This window comes from Orbicella franksi, chromosome 7, assembly GCF_964199315.1.
Source record: "Orbicella franksi chromosome 7, jaOrbFran1.1, whole genome shotgun sequence".
NCBI classification, from domain to species: Eukaryota; Metazoa; Cnidaria; class Anthozoa; order Scleractinia; family Merulinidae; genus Orbicella; species Orbicella franksi.
The window spans coordinates 7,323,341-7,342,714 of record NC_138151.1 but is presented as its reverse complement, the minus strand read 5'-3'; the positions used below and the strand labels follow the sequence as shown (position 1 = coordinate 7,342,714).

Below are 19,374 nucleotides of genomic sequence, written 5' to 3'. Positions count from 1 at the left end.
GTTACATGTGTAGAAAAATATCGAGAGAATACTTAGTTTTGTCGTCTAATTTAGCGTTATTTTCGCAAACTGTATTTTAATAAGTATCCTAATTAGGAATAATTACCGGTAAATATTGATTGTAGTCACCCGTAGATAACCCGCTGGTAAAACTGAAACTTTGTAAGAATATTTCCGAGTTACGGTTTTTTTTTTACATCAATAAAGGATTTGTTTATTTTACGTTTTATACGTTCTGTTTATTGAACGCGAATGTGAGGGTAGAATTGGGCAGTGCACACCGATTGCGAAAAAAAAAAAGCAAAATAGGCTACAATTTTTTTTTCTTTTGAACACAAAACAATCAAAACTGTATTCCCAGCGAAGATGGAAGGTGCAGTCGAAATAGCATAACAGAATATTTAACGACTTAGCGGCGAAAAACAGAAAACGAGAAAAGAATTTTAATCATACGAACTTTTCTCGAGTTAAATTTATTATAATTTGTTGTGAAAATAGCAAGTCCACAATATTGGAACAATGGACCCTCATTGAACGAACTAGATTTCCATCAATTGGAGTTTAAAATTCAACAAAATATTGAAAGATTCTTCAGCAGGGAAACTGTAACAAGAACTATTCACGTTGACTTGCCCACACTTCGAAATCCAATAATTTGTATTTAATTGCGTTAAACTTTGCCGTTCTGACTGAGTGAGTCACAGGGGAAAACGAAAACTTCGTTCGTCACACATTAAATATTAAATCGACTCCAAACAGGTATCGAAAATTTGCAAGAAAAAATACTAACTGGTAAATCAATATCTTTGTAGTTTTTGCAAAAAACCATAGGTGGTCTTCGCAACTTGTTTTCTCGTTTGTTAGATTTATCACACTACTGAAACGTTTGATTCTTCATGAAGGCATTGTAAAGAAACTAAATACTTTTAAATATTAAAAGCGCATGGATCGACAATTCATCGCGATTCGAACGATTTAAGAAATATTAATGTCCACTTATGATTTTAGGGGTGGTTTTCAGAACATAACTTATAATCGACTTGAAAAGACATTTATATTTAAAGTAAGAAAAAAACCCGGAATCCCATATATTGCTTTAAATACCCCGTGTAATCAGTCTCATTTCTTTTACCGAATTGTATATGTTTCCTTGAAATGTAGCGAAGCCGGCGACCAGCTTCTCTGAGGTTCTTGAGTAAACAAGACGTTTATGAGTCGCGAAACATGTTTCGCCAACTTGTAACAAGCGAGAACAAGCAAAACCACTAGAAAAGGTGGAAACTTGCTACTTGAAAGAGCAAACACCATTTCAAAGATAGCTATTAATTTTAATGACGTACAGAGCGAATTCTAACAGTTTAAAACTACAGCTCCGCGCTCTTCCACTGAAATGAAATTACCCAACGAAAACAATGTCAAAGCCACAACTTCTTCGTTCGGTTCCAGGCAGCTTTAGTGCAAGAAAATAACTAAACTTCTCGCTAAGATATTTGACAATCCTGGCAGCTAAATTCCCCGAGGTGAGAAGCTTTAGTTTGTTAGCCTGTCAGTTCTTTTGTTTTGTCCGGTACATGATGAAATGGTTCGATGGATTTTGAAGAAGAACATCACACACGTCTTGAAATAAAGCAGTAAAACAAAACCAAAATTCTAAAGTTTCACGCTAGACTTTGTCGGTTGGTTTGTGTTCGTTGTTTCATTTTCAAGCGATCTTATCACGGGTGCAAAAACGACTAAAAAGCTGTAAGAAGTCATACATAAATTATATCAGTTTTATTTCGCTGTTAAAAGAGCAGGAATAGAATCTTTCGAGTGACAAGTCAAGATTTTGTTTTAAACTTTGAAGTCTTTAAGCCGGAGTGAGTCCTGTGTTTTAGACTGAGATTTAAAAATAAGATTAGTGTGCCGCTCGTACAGTTGCAATGTTTTTACCTACGGTTTACAGTGAATTTTTACTTTGTACAGTATTTAAGGACAGCATATCACTTGCAGGCGAACTAACAATGCTATTGAATAATTGACAAGTTACGAGCCAATGGGAGAGCTTGTTATTCTTCGCAAACATCTCTGTTAATTAGTCAGCGACATTTAAGCGCTGGTTCTTTCTGTCCAGTGACAACAATTTTACGTGATCGCGAACTACACGAGTGTTGAGAAACTGCGCGTCCTGAAAAACTGATTTTCCTCTAGAAATAATTCCTAAAACTGGTCCAACGAGGAAACGAATCATCATTGTTATGAGTGCTATATCTGAAAACGGTTCATCCAGCGTTTCACCCCGTGCGCCCAAATGCGCGCGTTGTAGAAATCACGGAGTGGTCTCTTCTCTCAAAGGTCACAAGCATTATTGCAAATGGAGGGATTGCGTCTGCCCCAAGTGTTTATTGATAGCCGAGCGACAGAGAATTACCGCGGCTAGAGTAGCTCTCCTACGCCACCAGACCAGAGTAGAGCCTTATGAGCTTAGAGGAAGCGGGCCATGTGCGAGTTACTCGCGCGCGAGCGGCGATCACGAAGGAAACTTTCCAGCTTCACTCACGCACAGGATTAACTCCGTTTTCTCCACAAATCCGCCAGCCGAGCCCGTACGACCAGCTTCTTGCCCCATCGCTGAAGGTAATGAAGTAGTTCTATGAATTTAGAAGGATAGTAAAGCCATAGTAACCTTTTCTAAACTTGGTACGTGAGTCGAAATGATTAGTTTGTGACCACTGGGGAAAGGAAGGTGCGAATACGCCGTTGAGAGAAGTCGATTTCAAAGAACAAAAGCTTCGGCTGTAGAATTGAAGCTAAACATTTAGAACATTCTTTTGTTCTGTTGGATGAGTTGTGTAATCTAACTTAAATCAAACAGTAATTTTTCAATGAACCTTACGACATGCCTTGTTTTGTTATGATGATTAATCCAGGTACGGAAGTTTCTCTTTTCAAATGACAGTGAATGGAATTACATTCCTTGTGAAGAAAAAAAAAAAGAAAAAAAAACTGTGATGAAATTACGTGCAAGTTAAAGAATGGTTTCTTTCTTCTATCATCAGCTATTGATCTCAATTACTATTCATTTGACATGATTCTGTAAGCGTTAAATTTGTAGTTACTTGACGCAAAGTTTCGACCAAGAGGAAAATTTTTTGACATTTGACTTAAAAATACCAGAATCGCGCGCTCAAACACTCGATATCTATTTCCTATCACGGTTAGTGATGATATTTACCCCAAAATGTTTTTATTTAGCAAAAGAAACTTGATGGGCCAAACAATTACTCCACCTGGCATCCACTTCAACAAGTACAAAAAAGCTGTGAATTTTTTTCAAGATTTATTTACTGGCTCGGCTAAAAACTGTACAAAAACCATTTATCTGAATTAGCTGATACAAGTTGAGTTCGCCCGCAAAAGCCTATAAGCTACTTGAAAGCGCGCACAATTTCCTCAACCTTACTTAAAACATTTTGTGGCCAAATTTAACATTTCCGGAAAAAACTGAAGTAAAATGACTCTCTGGCAAAAAGTCCTTTATTGGATTTCGAAATTCCTTGCTAGATGAGAGAATTATCTCCTATTTCTGCTCGGTGAGACTGCCGCCGAACAGAAAGATAAGGGAATCTCTTTCTCGCAGGGCAATTTAACATATTAGCGAATTTTTTTACTAGAAATGCAACAAGTTTTTTGAAGTTGTGAGGAAAGTTTAAACAAAGAAGACGAGCTATTTTACCGCTATTAAAATATCTCCTTGTTTTCAATTCTGTTTCCTGTGCTTGAAAAATAAAATGTCTAAATCGGCGTAGCAAAAGATTTATAGTTTAAGCTCCACGTAAGATGCACTTACATTTTTCAGTCACGGGTAGTCTAAATTTAACCTATAACAAAAAGTTTTCATATGATCCGGTGTTGGAATAAGTACCATATGCTCTTGTCTTAGACGGAGGGGGGATGAAAAAAACTATTCTAAGATACACTTTTGTTCTAATGGCCTCAAGAAACTTTACTAGCTGGCCGGATGTGTTCTTGGATTTGGCGATCGCTACAGAGGATAAAACAAGCCTACAAACTTGATACTAGCTTGCTTGTAAAACAAGTGGAAATATATTCAATCATGAATGTGAAGACAAAAAAAACCCACTTTTTTTAATGGAGGGTAAGCAAGTGGTTCTCCGTCACATACATTACTTACACAAAAAATTCGGACGTCAAAATTTCACTTTTTATCTCATTTAGGACACATTTCGGACAGAAGTTTCGGACAGTTCGCTGAAACACAAAATCTACGCCTTCAAAACACGAATTAGACTGAAACAACATCTGTGAAAATAATAGTTTTACTGTAGCCTCAAAGTTTTAGAATACACCAACCAGAAAATAACGCATATTCTATCACGCCGTTATGTATCTCAACTAGAGTTCGCTCCATAAAGGAAACTATTGAAGAGCTTCGGAGCTAAGTTTTACACTCTACTGCAAATATTTCGGACGCTTAAAAATTTCGGTTTTGTTTCCTTTTCAGACGCTTTTTTCGTCCGAAATTTAAATCGTTCAAAATTCTTCGCAATTAAATCAAACATTTTACATGTAGTTGGAAGTAGTTCTTTAATCGCAATGGAACAAAGAAACCATGGTGATCGATGTTAGTGTTTTACAATGTAAAATTATTGATTTTAAAGAAAAGCACAAATTTTCTCCAAAACTTTCTTTTTCGCATAAATCGGTCCAATTGATCATTCTTAGTCTCTAACGAGCAAAATTTGGCTCGATGAAGGAATTCATACATTTTTGTTTAAAACCAGCGATTGCACGTTAAAAAACACCAGTCTTAAGTGCTGGGATTTTGACCAGATTACTCTTTCTTCCCGGTTAACAATAGCCCTTGAGGCGAAGCCGAATGGGCTATTGACCCGTGGCCCTTGAGGGCGAAGGGTCTAATTGTTTTAGTGTCACCCAACTAGTCGGACAGAAAAAGTAATAATAAAGTTAGCAAATGCAAGTTGAAGAAATGTTTATTTGGGAATAAAACGAAAGAAAGCGTCACGCTCGATGGCGCCAATTTCGCTACTCGATGACTATTACTAATAGTCCCCTAGTAGCGTAGCCAATCAAAATGCAGGATTTGCATTAGTCCACTAGTTGGGTGATACTAATTGGGGATAGTCTTTCTAACTGTTTCAATCTCTGATCATCTCTTACGCAAAGGCGTGCAAGACAACTTTAATATTTTTTTTGTTCAATTCACAGAGAAAAACGCGCAACAGCCTGTGTTTATTAAGGAAGAGAAAGAGGATCCAGAGTATTCCAACAACGCCTCACTCCCTGTGGATGAACAAGACGATGAACCCGCGCCAAAGAGGTTAGCAAGGAGCGCCTCTCCACCTCATGTCAACGGTGTTTGCCGCTCGCCATCACCCCGCTTTCACGTGCACGACAACTGCCGGTCATATGTTGACCACATGGTCAAAGAAAGCGAGAGACCTACGTTCCAGTTTCCATGGAACTCTACGTTCCGCGATCAAGATGATTTCGACTACACTGTCAAACTTCTGCAAAAGAGCCTCGGCGAATCTACGTTGAAAAGAAGAAAGCCCCCTCGTCCAGTCGAGGTACTTAGCAAGGTATTCCCCTCACACAAGGAGAACGTACTGGAGCTTGTTTTGAAAGGCTGCAGTGGTGATATAGTCCAGGCGATTGAGTGCATTCTAGCGGGCAAGAGTCACTCCATTGACTTCCCAGAAGCAGTTCCTTCCCGTCTGCCTAGTGTCACTTTAAGTTCTTGCTTTCCCAGCATGTCATTCGCAGGAGTAAAACCAAGTATATTTCCTACTGCGCCACTCACTTTACCGCTGACGTCACACAACGCCGCCACCACGACAGCGGCGCTTCCACTGACTTCCATGGGAGGTTTGTCTGCACAGGCGCATGCCGAGTTGCGCTCTCGGCCTGCTCATTTGAGAAGCCTCCCTATACAGAATCATAGATGCGAGAACGACGACGGAGAACGACATGAATTTAATGCTACAAGCGGTCTTCTTAGACCTGCGTTTTTGTCAACCTATTCAGGCTCACCGCCTCCATCAAGGGAAAGCAGCTTTGCTGACAATGAGGTGTCGGCCTGTTTCCGATGTGGAACAAAACCTCGATCTGGCGACAGGTTTTGTGGAAAATGCGGGACGGACCTTAAATGTTAGCAGGGCCTCTAAAAATGAACTTGAAGTTGTAATTCGTTCCCTCGCGGCAAATGTCTGCAGCTCATTTTACAGAAGGACAATATAAAATCGGAATGTTGCGCAATTTGGCGCGGAGAAACAATTTTTACCATCGTTTTCTGTTGTGTTGTTCACAGATCACTTTGTGATTATAAGAAAAGCTTGTTTATCGAAAAGTAAGGTTGTATCAAAGAAATACCATGTATGTGTTAACGGAAAAGAAAATAATTTTCACCCCAATATATGGCCCTTTCACATTGTAAAAACATGGAATGGAATTTGCAACGGTTCTTCACCCAAGACATTGGAAATACGTTTATTCTTCAGAGTTAATAAAGCGTAGCAATACCACTAACCTTTGACAATAGAAACAGGTGTTTCTCCCGTGTCCTCCACCGCAATAAAAAAGGACAGTTTGGGAACAAAAGCGTCTCATAAAAGTCCCCTCCTTCTTAATACGAGACAAGGGCTTATTTTTGAAAGTTTAAAAAATTTGTATAAAAAGCAGCTGAGAAGTAATTTATGTCACAATAAAGAGCTTAGTATTTGGTAATCAGCGGGTGGTTTGTGGGCCAGTTTATTTTAACGTTATCTTAACAACAATTCCCGCTCCCCCACCCCCAGAGTTTGATAGCCTTCATTTCCAAAGTCAATCATTTAGTTTGGTAAATAAAAGAAATCATAGCCGTGACGGTGATTTCCACGATGTTATTTGACCTCTGTTTTATTGTCCTTTGCTCAGTTTCGATTGAGAGAATATCATTATTATTATTGATTATGATTATGATTATGATTATTATTATTGTTATTATTATTAACTCTCAGGACAGTGTTTACAGCATTTCCAAATACCAAGACGTTCGTCACGTATTCTTCTCGAAGAGAGAGTATAGCGAGAGGGAATTGGTGCGAGACGAATGTGTCGCCTCAATCTCTTCTCGTCTTCCTGCTCCATACTACCTAGTAAATTTCGAAAGAGAAGCAGCAGTGTAAACCCAAAATTTCAGTTACGATTTAATGACTCTGTAAACATTTCTTTCCCTTTAATGAATGTTTTTACTCGCGTTGTGTTCAGCAAAGGCAACATATATATCCCATATATTTTACACATGACAACAACTCAGACAAAGGTCTGGCCAGGTTAGCAATCACTCAGCTAGCAGAAGAATTGTACAGTTTGTGTAATTTATACCACAGCAGGTTTAGAATGCAAACTGTGATAGGTTTACTAATGTGTTTGCACCACTCAGAAAATAATAATCATAAAGTCACGTTGCAATTTTGGATTTTTTCAAAACATTGTTTTCATGCAACATTTCAAGTGGCCGTATTAAAAATCCATAGTATGCCTTGTATGCCCTTGCCTACAGCACAGGATCACCACAGGTATATGCAGCAACCTTATTAAACTTGCTTTTATTTCCATTGCATATTGCAAACAAGATGTTCAAAATTTCTGTTTCTTAATTGGGTGTCGGCTGAATAACAAGCACTCCTCTTACTGACTCAGGGAGGAAAGAAGACAGGACATGAGAGAGTGCTAAATATTCAAGCCTCTCTCGCCTAAATTGAATATCAAGTTCTTGTGTATGACTGTTGTGAATGCAGAGTCAACGAATTATAATAGGCTAATCACAACTTCATTTACCCTTGTTTAGGGAAGGTGTCCCATACCTGGCTAGGGATCACAAAACAGAGCACTTGTGTGTGGATGGGACATGACTCAGTGAATTTTTTTGGAGACATGACCACCCAAAGTACAATTTTAGAAACAGGAGATACTAAATAAAACTACCAGTATTGATGACTGTAAATAATGATTATTACAACAAAATGCAATAATGATAATATGACATACAAAACTGAGAGCTATTCCTAATAACATGGAAAGACTATAATTTACAATGTCATTAGCCATTCTAGCATTATTTTCTGTTTTATGTAGCAATAATATTATTATGGAGAATGTTCTTGTAGGAATGATATCATCCTACATCCTTTATCTTCCTTTTAGAGAATGCTGACCATTACTTGAAACCTTTTCAAGCTTCTCAAAGTGTTTCCTTGCATTGCGAATGTTAATCTGTGTGGCAGCCGATGCTATAGGAAACAAAACTGTGTGTTAACGGACAGAAAAACCACAGAAAAACCACAGTGTATTGTGACATAAAAAATATTGCAACACCGCTCCTCTAAAAATCAGCTCTTGATTTATGGGCCCACAAGATATACAGTGAAATCACTCATGGCTAGTAGATTAATGTGCTTGTACTTACGGATTGTAGAATCTGACATGATAACCATGACGTATGTGTTTGGGGTAAAGACATCAATATAAGCTGCAAATGCTGAATTGCGCACCTCCATGCTTTGAAAATGAGCATGTAGTTTACTGATAAAGATAGAAATGAAGAATAAGTTAACTTGGCAAGGAACCATCCAAAACATTAGTTGTCAACACTGGCTGATAAGGCAGACTTGCAGGCAGGCTTTTAGCCACGATTTGAAAGTTGGACATCCAAAATGCACTAGAGGGCCTGCTCAAATGAACAATTTATAAGGAAACATAAACGATTTTCTTTAATAAATGGCCATCTACAGGACGCCTAGAGTCCCATCTGGCCAAAAGCCTGCTTGCAGGTAGGTTGGGAAGCCCAATTGTTGGAGGAAAAATTTTCAGAAGAAAAGAAAAACACAATAAGTCTTAATAAAAACTACAAAGCAGACTTGCTTCAATGAGTGTGATCTGCAAATAGTCTCAACAGTGAAAATATCAACTGAAACAATTAAGACTTGATTAATTTACGACTTACCTACAACTTAATTTAAACTGTTTGATGATGTTACTGATTTTCTCAAACCTGTGTACATCTTTATGAGACTTGCGTTGACAATAAGAAATAACCTGAAATTGAAATGACAATCAAGGATTTAAGCACGGTAGGTTATATGAAGAAGATGCAAATAAATGAAAGCTTACTAGAAATGTGGCTCTCTCAAACAGAAGGACTTCATCTGCATCAATGATGGATGCAAAGTTCTCAAGATTCTGTTCCAGCTGTGTAACATTGGGAATGAGTTGGTACACAATCGATGACCAAGCCTTGTACAGTGTTTCATCCCAAATAGATGTTCGGAAACATGTGCAATCTAGTGGCTTTGACAGTCTCTTGAGATCCTCTTCACGCTCTCTGAAAATCTGAAAAAAATTGCGTACAGTTATAAAAATTTAAAACGTCGTAATTATATTGTAATTGTTATTACTAAGTGAATAAAATATGAAATATTTTTGTGACCTGCATATGGCAACATCTGCTATTAATGGCAAATTTTGTTTTGTTTTAATGGCAAATCTATACATTCACTCTCATTTCAACCTCTCTACAATGGTCACCTCTCCACGATGGCAACACCATGACTACAGCACATCCCAACTGCCAAAATAACACAGCCAGTTGGTCAACAACTGATGAATGGTGTACACATAAACCCACTTATTGTAAAATGTCACTTGGCTTGATCTGTACCATGCATCATTCAGTGGTTCCTGTTTCTGTTCGGTTTCTGTTTTATTGATGAACTGTATATTTTACTGTGTTATGTATTTCTATGCTACAATAAGCATTTTTAAAAATAAAAGTGTGTTGCAACCCACAAAAACCAGGTGCCCAATAATATTATTACACCCATACGTCAAAATTGCGGTCCCTTCCTCTACAACTGCCACTTTCCACTGTCCCCAAGGTGGCCATTGTGGACAGGTTCAACCGTATGCAATTTAAGAAAATAAACAGGAGAATTCTCAATATAACAGGCTTTTCTCACCGTGTCTCTCTGATCCTCTTGGACTAAGTCCATTTTGTGAATAAGACAGAATATCTTGGCATCTGGTGAGTTTTGAAGAATAGCTTCTAGACACGTCTGGTAATAGTGCATATCTTTCTCCAGTTCTCGACTCTCCACATCAAACACATAGATAAGTACTTCAACATTTCTGAAAATGTTGTCTCTTTGACTTGTAAAGTAGTTCTCCATAAATGCCTCTTGTCTGCAAAAAATAAGACAAAGGTAATTATTTCTACCAAGGCTTCACTTCTAAGAGGCTAGAGGGTCTACTCTTAACAAGATAACAGTTGAGGGTTTGACAAGGCTTGAAACATTCACTGACAGTGGTAGCGTCTACATGATGTACTTGACCCCTACAACTAGACGTTGACTTTACATTAAACACTGATTGCCAGGGTTTGCTATCACTCTTGCCCAGATAACATGCCTTGCACAAACGCCTAGTTCACTCTAGCCTAGTGGCATAATGTCATAAACATGATGATGTAAGAAGCATAGTATAGTTATGTTGTTACCTTTGCAGTGTGAATATCCTGACAATACGAAACACTGTTATAGCAACATAACAACATGAACATAATGACATAAGGGGAAAAAAACAAATCTTCTCCTTATGTCTTTATGTAGATGTTCACATTCCTGATATAAGCCATCCGTAAGTCGTTACATCAATATGTCGTTTACGCCGTTAGGCCTTACTGCCCACAAAAAGCTGATGGTTTGTCAGAATGTTGAGTTACAGCTGTAGGTTCACAATAAGGATTTAACTAAATACTGATTGGCACATAAATGCATGATTTTTACCCTCCACAGTCCCACAGATTGAGAACCAAATTGCCAAGAAATCGGACGTGGGAATGCTCAACGTCAACTGTAAATCAAAAAGGCGAAAGTACACTGAGAGAACAAATTAAGGTTTACTAAATTTGATTACACAGAACGGAACGGTCTCTTCATACGCACTGACAGATTACAATTAACGAACGCGACAAAATGTAAAGCGTTTTTTAATGGAGAAAACGAACTCAAAACAATTAAAAGATTACAAAATTAATGAAAGGAGAGACTTACTTGTCGCTCCAAGTCTTCTTGTGTCTCTTGCAATGTAATTTGCGAAAATAATCGACCTCATGCTTGTTTTACCAGAGCCACTTTTGCCCATAAGAAGAACCTAAAAGATTTCAAAAATTTTGACGACCACAAAACACACGTTAATGTTAAAACGCATCTTAACTCTCACAAAGAAATAAAGCAGCATAAAAATATCAACACATACCTTCTTCTTCATCTTGACGTTCTTTTCCATGAGTGAAAACTAATAAGATTTACGAAACTACGGTGATTTCTCGTAGCGATCCACTAGCACACTATTTTCGCGAGGAAGTCATGTGAGGAAAGAAATCAATTTTTTTTTGGAGCAGCGGTGATTGCATGAAATATTTGTACGTCATGCTTTTGGTACACGAAATTTCCAACAATCGACGAGAGACTGAAACTAGTTTTTCATAACAAAGATGGCGAAGATGTAGTGAAAATCAACGTTGATTAGGAAAATGGGGAAAAGTGAAATCGAAAAGCCACCCAGTTCCAAAACCAAGAAAGAAAGGCTGCTGTTTCCGACAAAGGTGTTTATTTAAATTGCTCTGAGCTTTGAATTTAGCTTGGTCTCTATCTAATTGTTTGTCTATCTCTCTACAACATTCGAGTTTCGTATGTCCTACACTCACATTACTTTATAAGCTTACTAAGCTTACATCAACTCGGAATATCAGAGCATTGTCAAAGTTACGTTTTCAAATTTATTAATAATGATTTAGAATTTGAATAAGCTTTGTATAATTATTTGCTGGAAAGCTATTTTAGAACTACGGTGTAACAACAGTCATGGAGTCTAGCCTTTTTCAAATGCATTTGAGTAAGAAATCTAAGACCCAAGTCGACTGCTTGCATACATGTATTCATGTTTCTTTTCCAATGTCCTTTGAGGTTGTGATTCGACGCCTTCCTCCATCACTCACTGAAGAACAGCTGAAAGAAGAGCTTGGCGGCCTGCCAGAGCATGATTTTTTCTATTTTGTTGGTAGTGATATGAGGTATAAAAAGGTTTTATTTCCTTTTGTTCTGTTTCATTTTATCTGTTTGATATTGCCAGCAGAGTACAGACAAAAGTGACCACCAAACACTAGACTAAAATAATGGTACAGATATTTTTAGGCTGTAATAAGTAAAATAGGAATAAATTTTAACAATTTGTTTGCAGCTTTGGCCCCATATCTTTTTCAAGAGCTTACATCAATTTTAAAAACAGAGATGACATAATAACATTTCGAGATCAATTTGATGGTCATTGTTTTGTGGATAGCAGAGGTATGTTCAATACTTTCTTGTTTTCTAAGATATTTTTGTTCCAGAAAATTCTATACTGTCCTGAGAATATCCCCCTTCCCCCACTGCTCACCCCTCAAAGATTGTTTTTTAGGGGGGTTCGCAATTCCAGTTCAGTCTCATACTCTCCTTTAAACTTTTGGCCTTTGAGAACCCCTTTCCCATCAGAATTTACCTTTTTTTTTACCATGGGTGGATTTTGGAAAGCCCAGTGGCCTAATGTTTAGTTTGTTGGACTTCAAATCAAGCTGCTTGTCCTGGCCAGGGTCATTGTGTTGTATAAACAATAGCCTCCATTTGGTGTGAAAAGATGCTTGGAAGTCGTCCGTGGACATTATCTGTTCCAAGAAGCAAACAGTTTTTCTTGAGTGAACTTTGAGCTTTGAGGAACAGACAGTGTCCACGGACAAATATCTGAGCATATTTTGGTACCAAATGGAGTCTATTGTTTTTATTATCCTTCAAATCTTTCTTGCAACATGGGCAGTTTTTAAAATTGGGGAATATCACTCGGATATTCCCCAGTTTAAGCTGGGGAATATTCAGTCACATGACATGTTAAGACCAATAGTACACGAGTGAAAATATTTGATGGATAATAAGTTCTGTTATATTTAAATGGGTACTGATGAATTTTCTGCTGGGGGTAACCATGGGAAAAAGTAGCATCCCATCCAGCGGGGAGTAGACATGGTTCCTTATCCTAGAGAAACTCCAATAGGGACCACTTGGCTTGACACAGACTTTTATTCCAAACTTTATGGGTGGGGATGGATATTTTTTGGGAACCACATGATGACAAATAATGGTATTTTGCTCAAACCTTCCGATACTTGACTTTTTAAAATAATTATTTTGCTGCTAGGGGGAGAATATCCAGCTGTTGTGGAGTATGCTCCTTATCAAGCAGTGCCTAAAAAGAAAGTCAAAAAAGATCCTAAGATTGGAACCATTCTTGAAGGTGTGTAACTCTACATTTTTAACCAAATTTTTGGCAATATTTTTTGTACAATTTCAGGTTGTTTGGGATTCTTTTTCTCTACTTTTTTGCTGTGTGGGATTTTTTTGAGACTAGAAGGATTTTATTGGTTTCTTATGCTTCTATCCTTTATTTCATTGCTAGATCCTGACTACCTGGCATTCGTGGAATCTCTCAACAAAGCTGAAGAACCACCTCCAAGTATTGAAGCTCATTTAGAAGAGATTGAAGCAAAAAAATGTAAATACTTTTAAAATCCATTGCTCATAACTTTAAAAATTTTCAGCTCAGGCCATGGTTAAATGCTGAACTTAACATGAGCTGAACCTAATGCACATGAGCATAAGCTTTTGTTTATTGTTTATTTGTGTTAATTTTTGCTTAGTTATCTCTCACAAGGGAAAGAAATTGCTTCTGAGACAGCGTGGCATGTTTCTTGAGTGCAGGCTAGCAGAATAGTAGTTCCCCTCACAGCACATTCTGTTCTCCTCTTCCCACACATCTGCTTCACATCAGTGTACATTCCTTTCCCACTGTTTGTTATAGTTTTTCTTGGACCAGTCAGCACCTAGTTGTTGTATACACTGCACCAATCACAGTGTAGCTTACCATCTTGATGTTTTCTTTCTGGAAAAACCCGGACCGCCACTGATTGGTAGACATTTTAGGTGCAAACCTCTGCAAGAAAAAGAAAGAGGGACTGTGATTGGTTTATTTCAAGAACAGAATGTAAGTCAGTTTGAAGCAGCTGGGTGGTGACAGGATGGTTTGCATGACTTGAGCCCAAGACTAGAAAAACAGGTTCTTTTTGTGGTTTGATCATTGTAGTGTAAATCATACTTAAATTGAGTTTTTCTGATTCCTAGCTTCATCTGAGTCAACCAAGACGAGTACACCATTACTGGAGTATTTGAAAATGAAAAGGAGTTCACGTAGCAGACCTGTGTCTTCTGTAAGTGCTGTTGATGAATATATCTCTAGGTTTAGTCATAGTGATGGTAGAATCTGATCAGAAAGAAGTGTCCTGGCCTAATGGTTAGTGTACAGTTAGACATCTTATCCAGCTAGAGATCTCAGGTTTGAGCAGCTGAGAGTGCAAAATATTTACACCCGAATCGTACGTTTTTGGTATGCTTCAGCGGATTTCACTCGAGTTGGTCAAGCCATGGCTTGTATTTTAGTGAGACATGGTCAAGCTGAAATACCCATAGCGAGACCTAGAGTCTTGTAATCAGATATGCTGCTGAAGTGTACCAAAAAGGTACATTATTATTATGTCAAGTGACTGTCATGATATCGTAGCCATATCAGGTCAGTGACTTGATATCACAACGATATCAGGACAGTAATTACTGCCTCTGATTGGCTAATATCATACCTCCAGTAATGCATGCAAATGGTTTTAGCCACCTTTGTTTTGCACGAGGAGGCAATTTTGCAAGTTGCCTATAAAATCAACATAAAACAACCTGCCTATTTTTTCTTTGTTGTTGTTGTTTTTTTGTTTCCTGATCATAGCGTGGTACACCAGAGAAAAAGAGAAGACCTGACAGGGAGGAACTCTCAAAGGTAAACGTTCTCTTGCTATGTTTTATAATTTGCAAGCTGTTAGGCAGTTCCGTAGTGATTAACTCTTGTTAAAGCTGTTAGCTTTGTTACTCAGAACTTCAGTAGGTGTCAAACAGGAGCTCGCTGTTCTAGCAAGCGTATTTATGCAGTCCGTGTCCCGCCCCGCACTATCATCCCATCCCCGCGACACCATCGAAGTTCGTGCCGGAAGTTTGAATTGCAAACGAGACTAGAAGTTTAATATTATGCCACAACTAGCAATTATAGTATTAACAAACCATGAAAGGAAAAATAAGATAGTTTGAAGACTGGAAGGTCAACGTGTAAAGAAAAACGCTATATGTTTAGCCTGACTTTACTTTCTTGTTTTGTTTAGTCGCCAAAGAAATCTTCTGCCTCAAGTTTGTCTTCCAACAAAGATTCAGGTGCTAAAAGCACATCAAGCCATCCTCCCAAGGAGGAAAAACCTAAAGACGAGTAAGATTAACTGTTGTTATGCGCCGTCCACACTGCGCCGGAGGAATTTGAAAACAGAGGTTTCACGCTGAAAACGCATCAGATGTTTTCCGTTCACACTGCGCCGGAGGAATTTGAAAACAGAGGTTTCACGCTGAAAACGCATCAGATGTTTTCCGTTCACACTGCGCCGGAGGAATTTAAAAGCGGAGGTCTCACTCTGAAAACGCATCAAATGTTTTCCGTCCGCTTTAGTGACTACGTCTGAGATCTTTTAAAACGCAAAAATCACTGGTCATTCTGGATTTGTGTTTGCGGAAAACTCTGTCAGGGAAATTTTATGACTATCGTGACGACATCGTTTTCGAAAATCTCCGTTTTCAAAATGTGTTCCGTCGATCGACACGAAAACAAATCCGGCGTTTTAATTCCTCTGGTTTGAAGCGCGTTGTCGAAAAGCTTCGTATCCGTGACGGATTAGTGTAGACGGTAGGCCAAACCGTAGAAATAAAGCTGCATTTTCAAATTCCTCCGGTTTGAAGAGCGTTTTCGAAAAGCTCCGTTTTCGTGACGGATTAGTGTGGACGGTAGGCCTAACCTTAGAAATAAAGCTGCGTTTTCAGACTGATTCCTCTGACGAGATGTGGACGCCGCCTTAGATCTGTACTGTGTTAATAAAACAAAATGTAAAATATGAACATAAGTAATAGGTTATTATATCAGAGGTTAGTTTATAAGATAAAAATATATAACAGTTGTGAAAGTGTTAGTCTCATCGAATGCCAACTTTGAAAACAAAGAAGGTTCGAAGTAAATCAATAACTGTTAATTAATTAATTTATTTTTCGAAATATTTTATCCTCCAAGGAGGAAAGATGCAAAAAGTAAAGAAGAAAGTCGCAGAAAAGATGAGATGGATAGAAAAGGCAGCAAAGACTCAAAGGTATAGCAATCGGAGACGAAATATTATAATTGTTTGATGTAAGGACAACTGTCCTGTGTCGCAGGCCGTAAACAATTGTTTTTATGATGGTTGCCTTTCAGACTTCTCCACCTTCGAAGGACAAATCAGATTCAAAATTGCTATCCAAAGGAAAAGAAGAAAAGGTCGGTGATAACTGAATATTTCTTGTTCTCGTTTTTCGTGTGATAAAATCGTGACTTTTCGTTTGTTCTTTTCTTTCCTTGTATCCTAGGGTCGACCTGATTCGGGAAGATTCGGAAGGCGCCCCGACAGCCGACGTTCCGACGAGCGACGTCCGGAAGACAGGCGAAACACTAATCGGAGAGAACGAAGGGATGCTCCGGAAAGTTCTGGAAGTGATCGAGGACGAGATGATCGTTTTCGGAAAGACGGCGGGAGTGACACGAGTGGCCGACGAGACCGAAGACCCGACAGTCGACGAGATTCGCGACCAACTCGAGAATCCGAAAACAAGCCGAAAGACCGAGAAACCTTGCCGAAAGCAGCCGATTCTGACAAAGGTGTAAAACGCGGTAAAGAGCAAGACAAGGAGCACGTGAGCGACTCGGCGAAGGAAAGCGAAAAGAAGGCTAGAGACAGCGGAGAGGTTGGTGATAACACCCCTCCAGGAGAGGAAGCCAAGGGAACTTCAAAGGAGGAAAAAAGTCGAAGTGAAGAAGAAGCGATCAAACAGCGGCGACTACGAAACAAGGTAAAAAGCAAAAACATGATAAATGGTAGTCCCTTTTGAGCCGCGTTTTGGCTCGTCACTTTTAAATACGTGATGTCGCAAAAGCGCTGTGTGCCTATGTGTTAGAGACTTAGAGCATTAAACAACAACAAAAAATGGTTATTTGCGGGTGGTTTTAAAGGTAGGAGAAGGGGAGGAATCTTGAGCGCCGTAAAAGAATGAAAAATGAAGTTGTTATCAGTGGAAAGCCTGCACTTTTGTTGTGCAGGCGGAATTGACTTTTGATCAGAAATGTCTCCCAGTTAGACATTTTACCGTAAGGAGATTTTTCATAGCGAGTAATGAACTGTAAGAACGCCTATAATTTTCTCCAGTAAGGGTAAATGAATAACCTTCAGTGTAGGCGATTTAGATGGGTGAGCGCCACCCTGGGTGCCTGTTGTAATACTGAACCACTCGGAATAATTAAGCTACGCATGCCTGCAGAATGTGTGAACCGCTAGAGATATTTAAACTATTAATTATTCAATTTCAGTGGAGTTTAACCGTCGTTCGGTTTAAACGTAAACTTAGTGTCAATCGCTTCGCGTTCGATAGCCAGTGCCAGAGGCTTGTTTTCGTCGTAAAGCCGCCTACTGATAGCGGCTTCGCCACGAAAGAAAAAGTCAAAAACCCTCTGGCACCCAGGGTAGGTGAGCGCTGAATATTATTGTTTGTAATTCTGTGTCTGGTCGCCCTCTCGGAGTCACCAAACGTAGTATTGTCACTTTTTTTGCACTCACCCCAAACCTACCCTGTTTTTCGAGCACTCGCTCGTTCAGACTCCTTTATTGCCGACTTAAAAATAAACTACTTGTTGTGATTCCTCGTAGGATCGACCTGACCGAGCTATTTACCAGCCAAGATCAGTTTCACGGGGAGGTTCAAAAGCAGACTCGCCAAAAACAAGTGAAACTACAGGTACTTATTAAACTGGATAGCCAACAAGCGCGAGTGGAATGATTGTTTTATTAAAAAAAGCCCGCAACATATAGAAAATAACAACACAGAGCATGGTATAATGGCCTATGGAAACTCTTGAATTGCATTATCCAAGGATCACATTTTTATTAAAAGGGTTTATATAACAAGGCGTTATAAGTAATAATATAACCTCCTGTCTATACAGGCCCAGAGCATTACACCTAGGCAATGAGAAAGTTTTCAAATACAGTACTGCTCAAAACCAAAAGCCCATTAGAGATTTATGGGATTCAGTCAAAATGTTTAATCAAAGCGTCTTCCTTACAATATCTCATGAGAGCCGTGACAAGTAAGAGACAAACTGAATGAACCTAAATTTTTGCGAGATTCGTATGTTGAATATAAATTCATTTTTTAATCGACGTTGTCCTTGGCGTTGCCGTCGTTGTTTCTTTTCGACAACCGACGTAGCATTCCAATACTTCAAAAATGCGCCTCTGTTGTCCTGTTGTGATATACCTGAGGTTTTCGTTTTCGTTTCTTGCAGAAAAAGAACGGAGCAAAGACCCGAAGGGTAGGGAGAAGAATCGTGAACCAGAACGTGATACGAGAAAAACTCGTGACGAAAAACCGCGTGATCGATATCGCGACGATCGAAGAGAGCGTGACAGGGATCGAAGAACTGACCGTGAAAAGGATCGTGAACGCGAGCGCCCGCGAGAAAAGACACGTGATCGTGAACCAGAGAGTGACAGAAGGCGTGACATAGAGCGCGCAAATGAAGAACGAGAGGATAAAAGCAAAGCTGAAAAATGCGAGAGCGAACGTAATGAGACGAAGAAAACAACTTGTGAATGACACTCCAGTCTGGATATTAGTGCAAAAACAGCGAGGCGATCGTTCATTTTTCTTGTGAAAAATATTTTCTTCGCGACCGTAAACCACAAAGCGGTTTTTATCCCGCTTATCAAGAGCATCTTTTGGACTCATCGTTGAAGAAACGTTTTCTGTTTATAAACTGAATTAAAAAGTTCAAATAAAACCATTCGAGAAACAAAGGGAAATGCGTTCTTGCCTCAAAGCAGTCGGGGCTGTTATGATTTTTTTCCCGTTTGTTCGTTGTGATAAAACTGAAGTAAAATCCACTATACGCCGCGAAAATATACCCCCATAAGAGAAAATGAATGGTCTCTTGGCCCCCATCAAGGCCTTAAAACAGCGTTTTCCCGAAGCACCCACGGTTCATATTGACATGTCCATATGAGCTGCAAAGAACCCCTGTCCGTTAGGGCCGACCTGCTATTGATGATTTTTTAGGCGCTCGGAG

The 19,374-nt window shown here is 39.0% G+C and overlaps 4 protein-coding genes across 5 annotated transcripts in view; 3 read left to right on the top strand and 1 right to left on the bottom strand.

Moving 5' to 3' along the window:
- Positions 1-19,374, top strand: part of LOC145492832 (potassium voltage-gated channel subfamily A member 1-like) — an 86,429-nt gene that overhangs the window by 31,029 nt on the left and 36,026 nt on the right. The window lies entirely within an intron of this gene.
- Positions 1,670-7,133, top strand: LOC145493963 (doublesex and mab-3 related transcription factor 3, truncated-like). The gene is made up of 2 exons (XM_081473457.1): positions 1,670-2,616; positions 5,230-7,133. The coding sequence occupies exons 1-2, from the start codon at positions 2,238-2,240 to the stop codon at positions 6,174-6,176; spliced, it is 1,326 nt and encodes a 441-aa protein (XP_081329583.1). The 5' UTR covers positions 1,670-2,237; the 3' UTR covers positions 6,177-7,133.
- Positions 7,221-11,423, bottom strand: LOC145493962 (ras-related GTP-binding protein A). The gene is made up of 8 exons (XM_081473456.1): positions 11,317-11,423; positions 11,112-11,211; positions 10,845-10,911; positions 10,020-10,242; positions 9,175-9,393; positions 9,008-9,099; positions 8,471-8,586; positions 7,221-8,294 (listed from the first exon to the last, which is right to left on the bottom strand). Exons 1-8 carry the CDS (start codon positions 11,344-11,346, stop codon positions 8,194-8,196), a joined length of 948 nt encoding a protein of 315 aa, XP_081329582.1. The 5' UTR covers positions 11,347-11,423; the 3' UTR covers positions 7,221-8,193.
- LOC145493960 (uncharacterized) lies at positions 11,526-19,092 on the top strand. 2 transcript variants are annotated; one of them, XM_081473453.1, is made up of 13 exons: positions 11,526-11,665; positions 12,027-12,133; positions 12,301-12,407; positions 13,291-13,386; positions 13,549-13,644; positions 14,271-14,356; positions 14,923-14,973; positions 15,350-15,450; positions 16,297-16,372; positions 16,474-16,536; positions 16,626-17,105; positions 17,957-18,044; positions 18,595-19,092. In XM_081473453.1, the coding sequence occupies exons 1-13, from the start codon at positions 11,594-11,596 to the stop codon at positions 18,903-18,905; spliced, it is 1,734 nt and encodes a 577-aa protein (XP_081329579.1). In that variant the 5' UTR covers positions 11,526-11,593; the 3' UTR covers positions 18,906-19,092. The 2 variants fall into 2 exon arrangements, with proteins under 2 accessions (XP_081329579.1, XP_081329578.1); XM_081473452.1 differs by lacking the exon at positions 11,526-11,665 and having other exon boundaries at positions 11,814-12,133.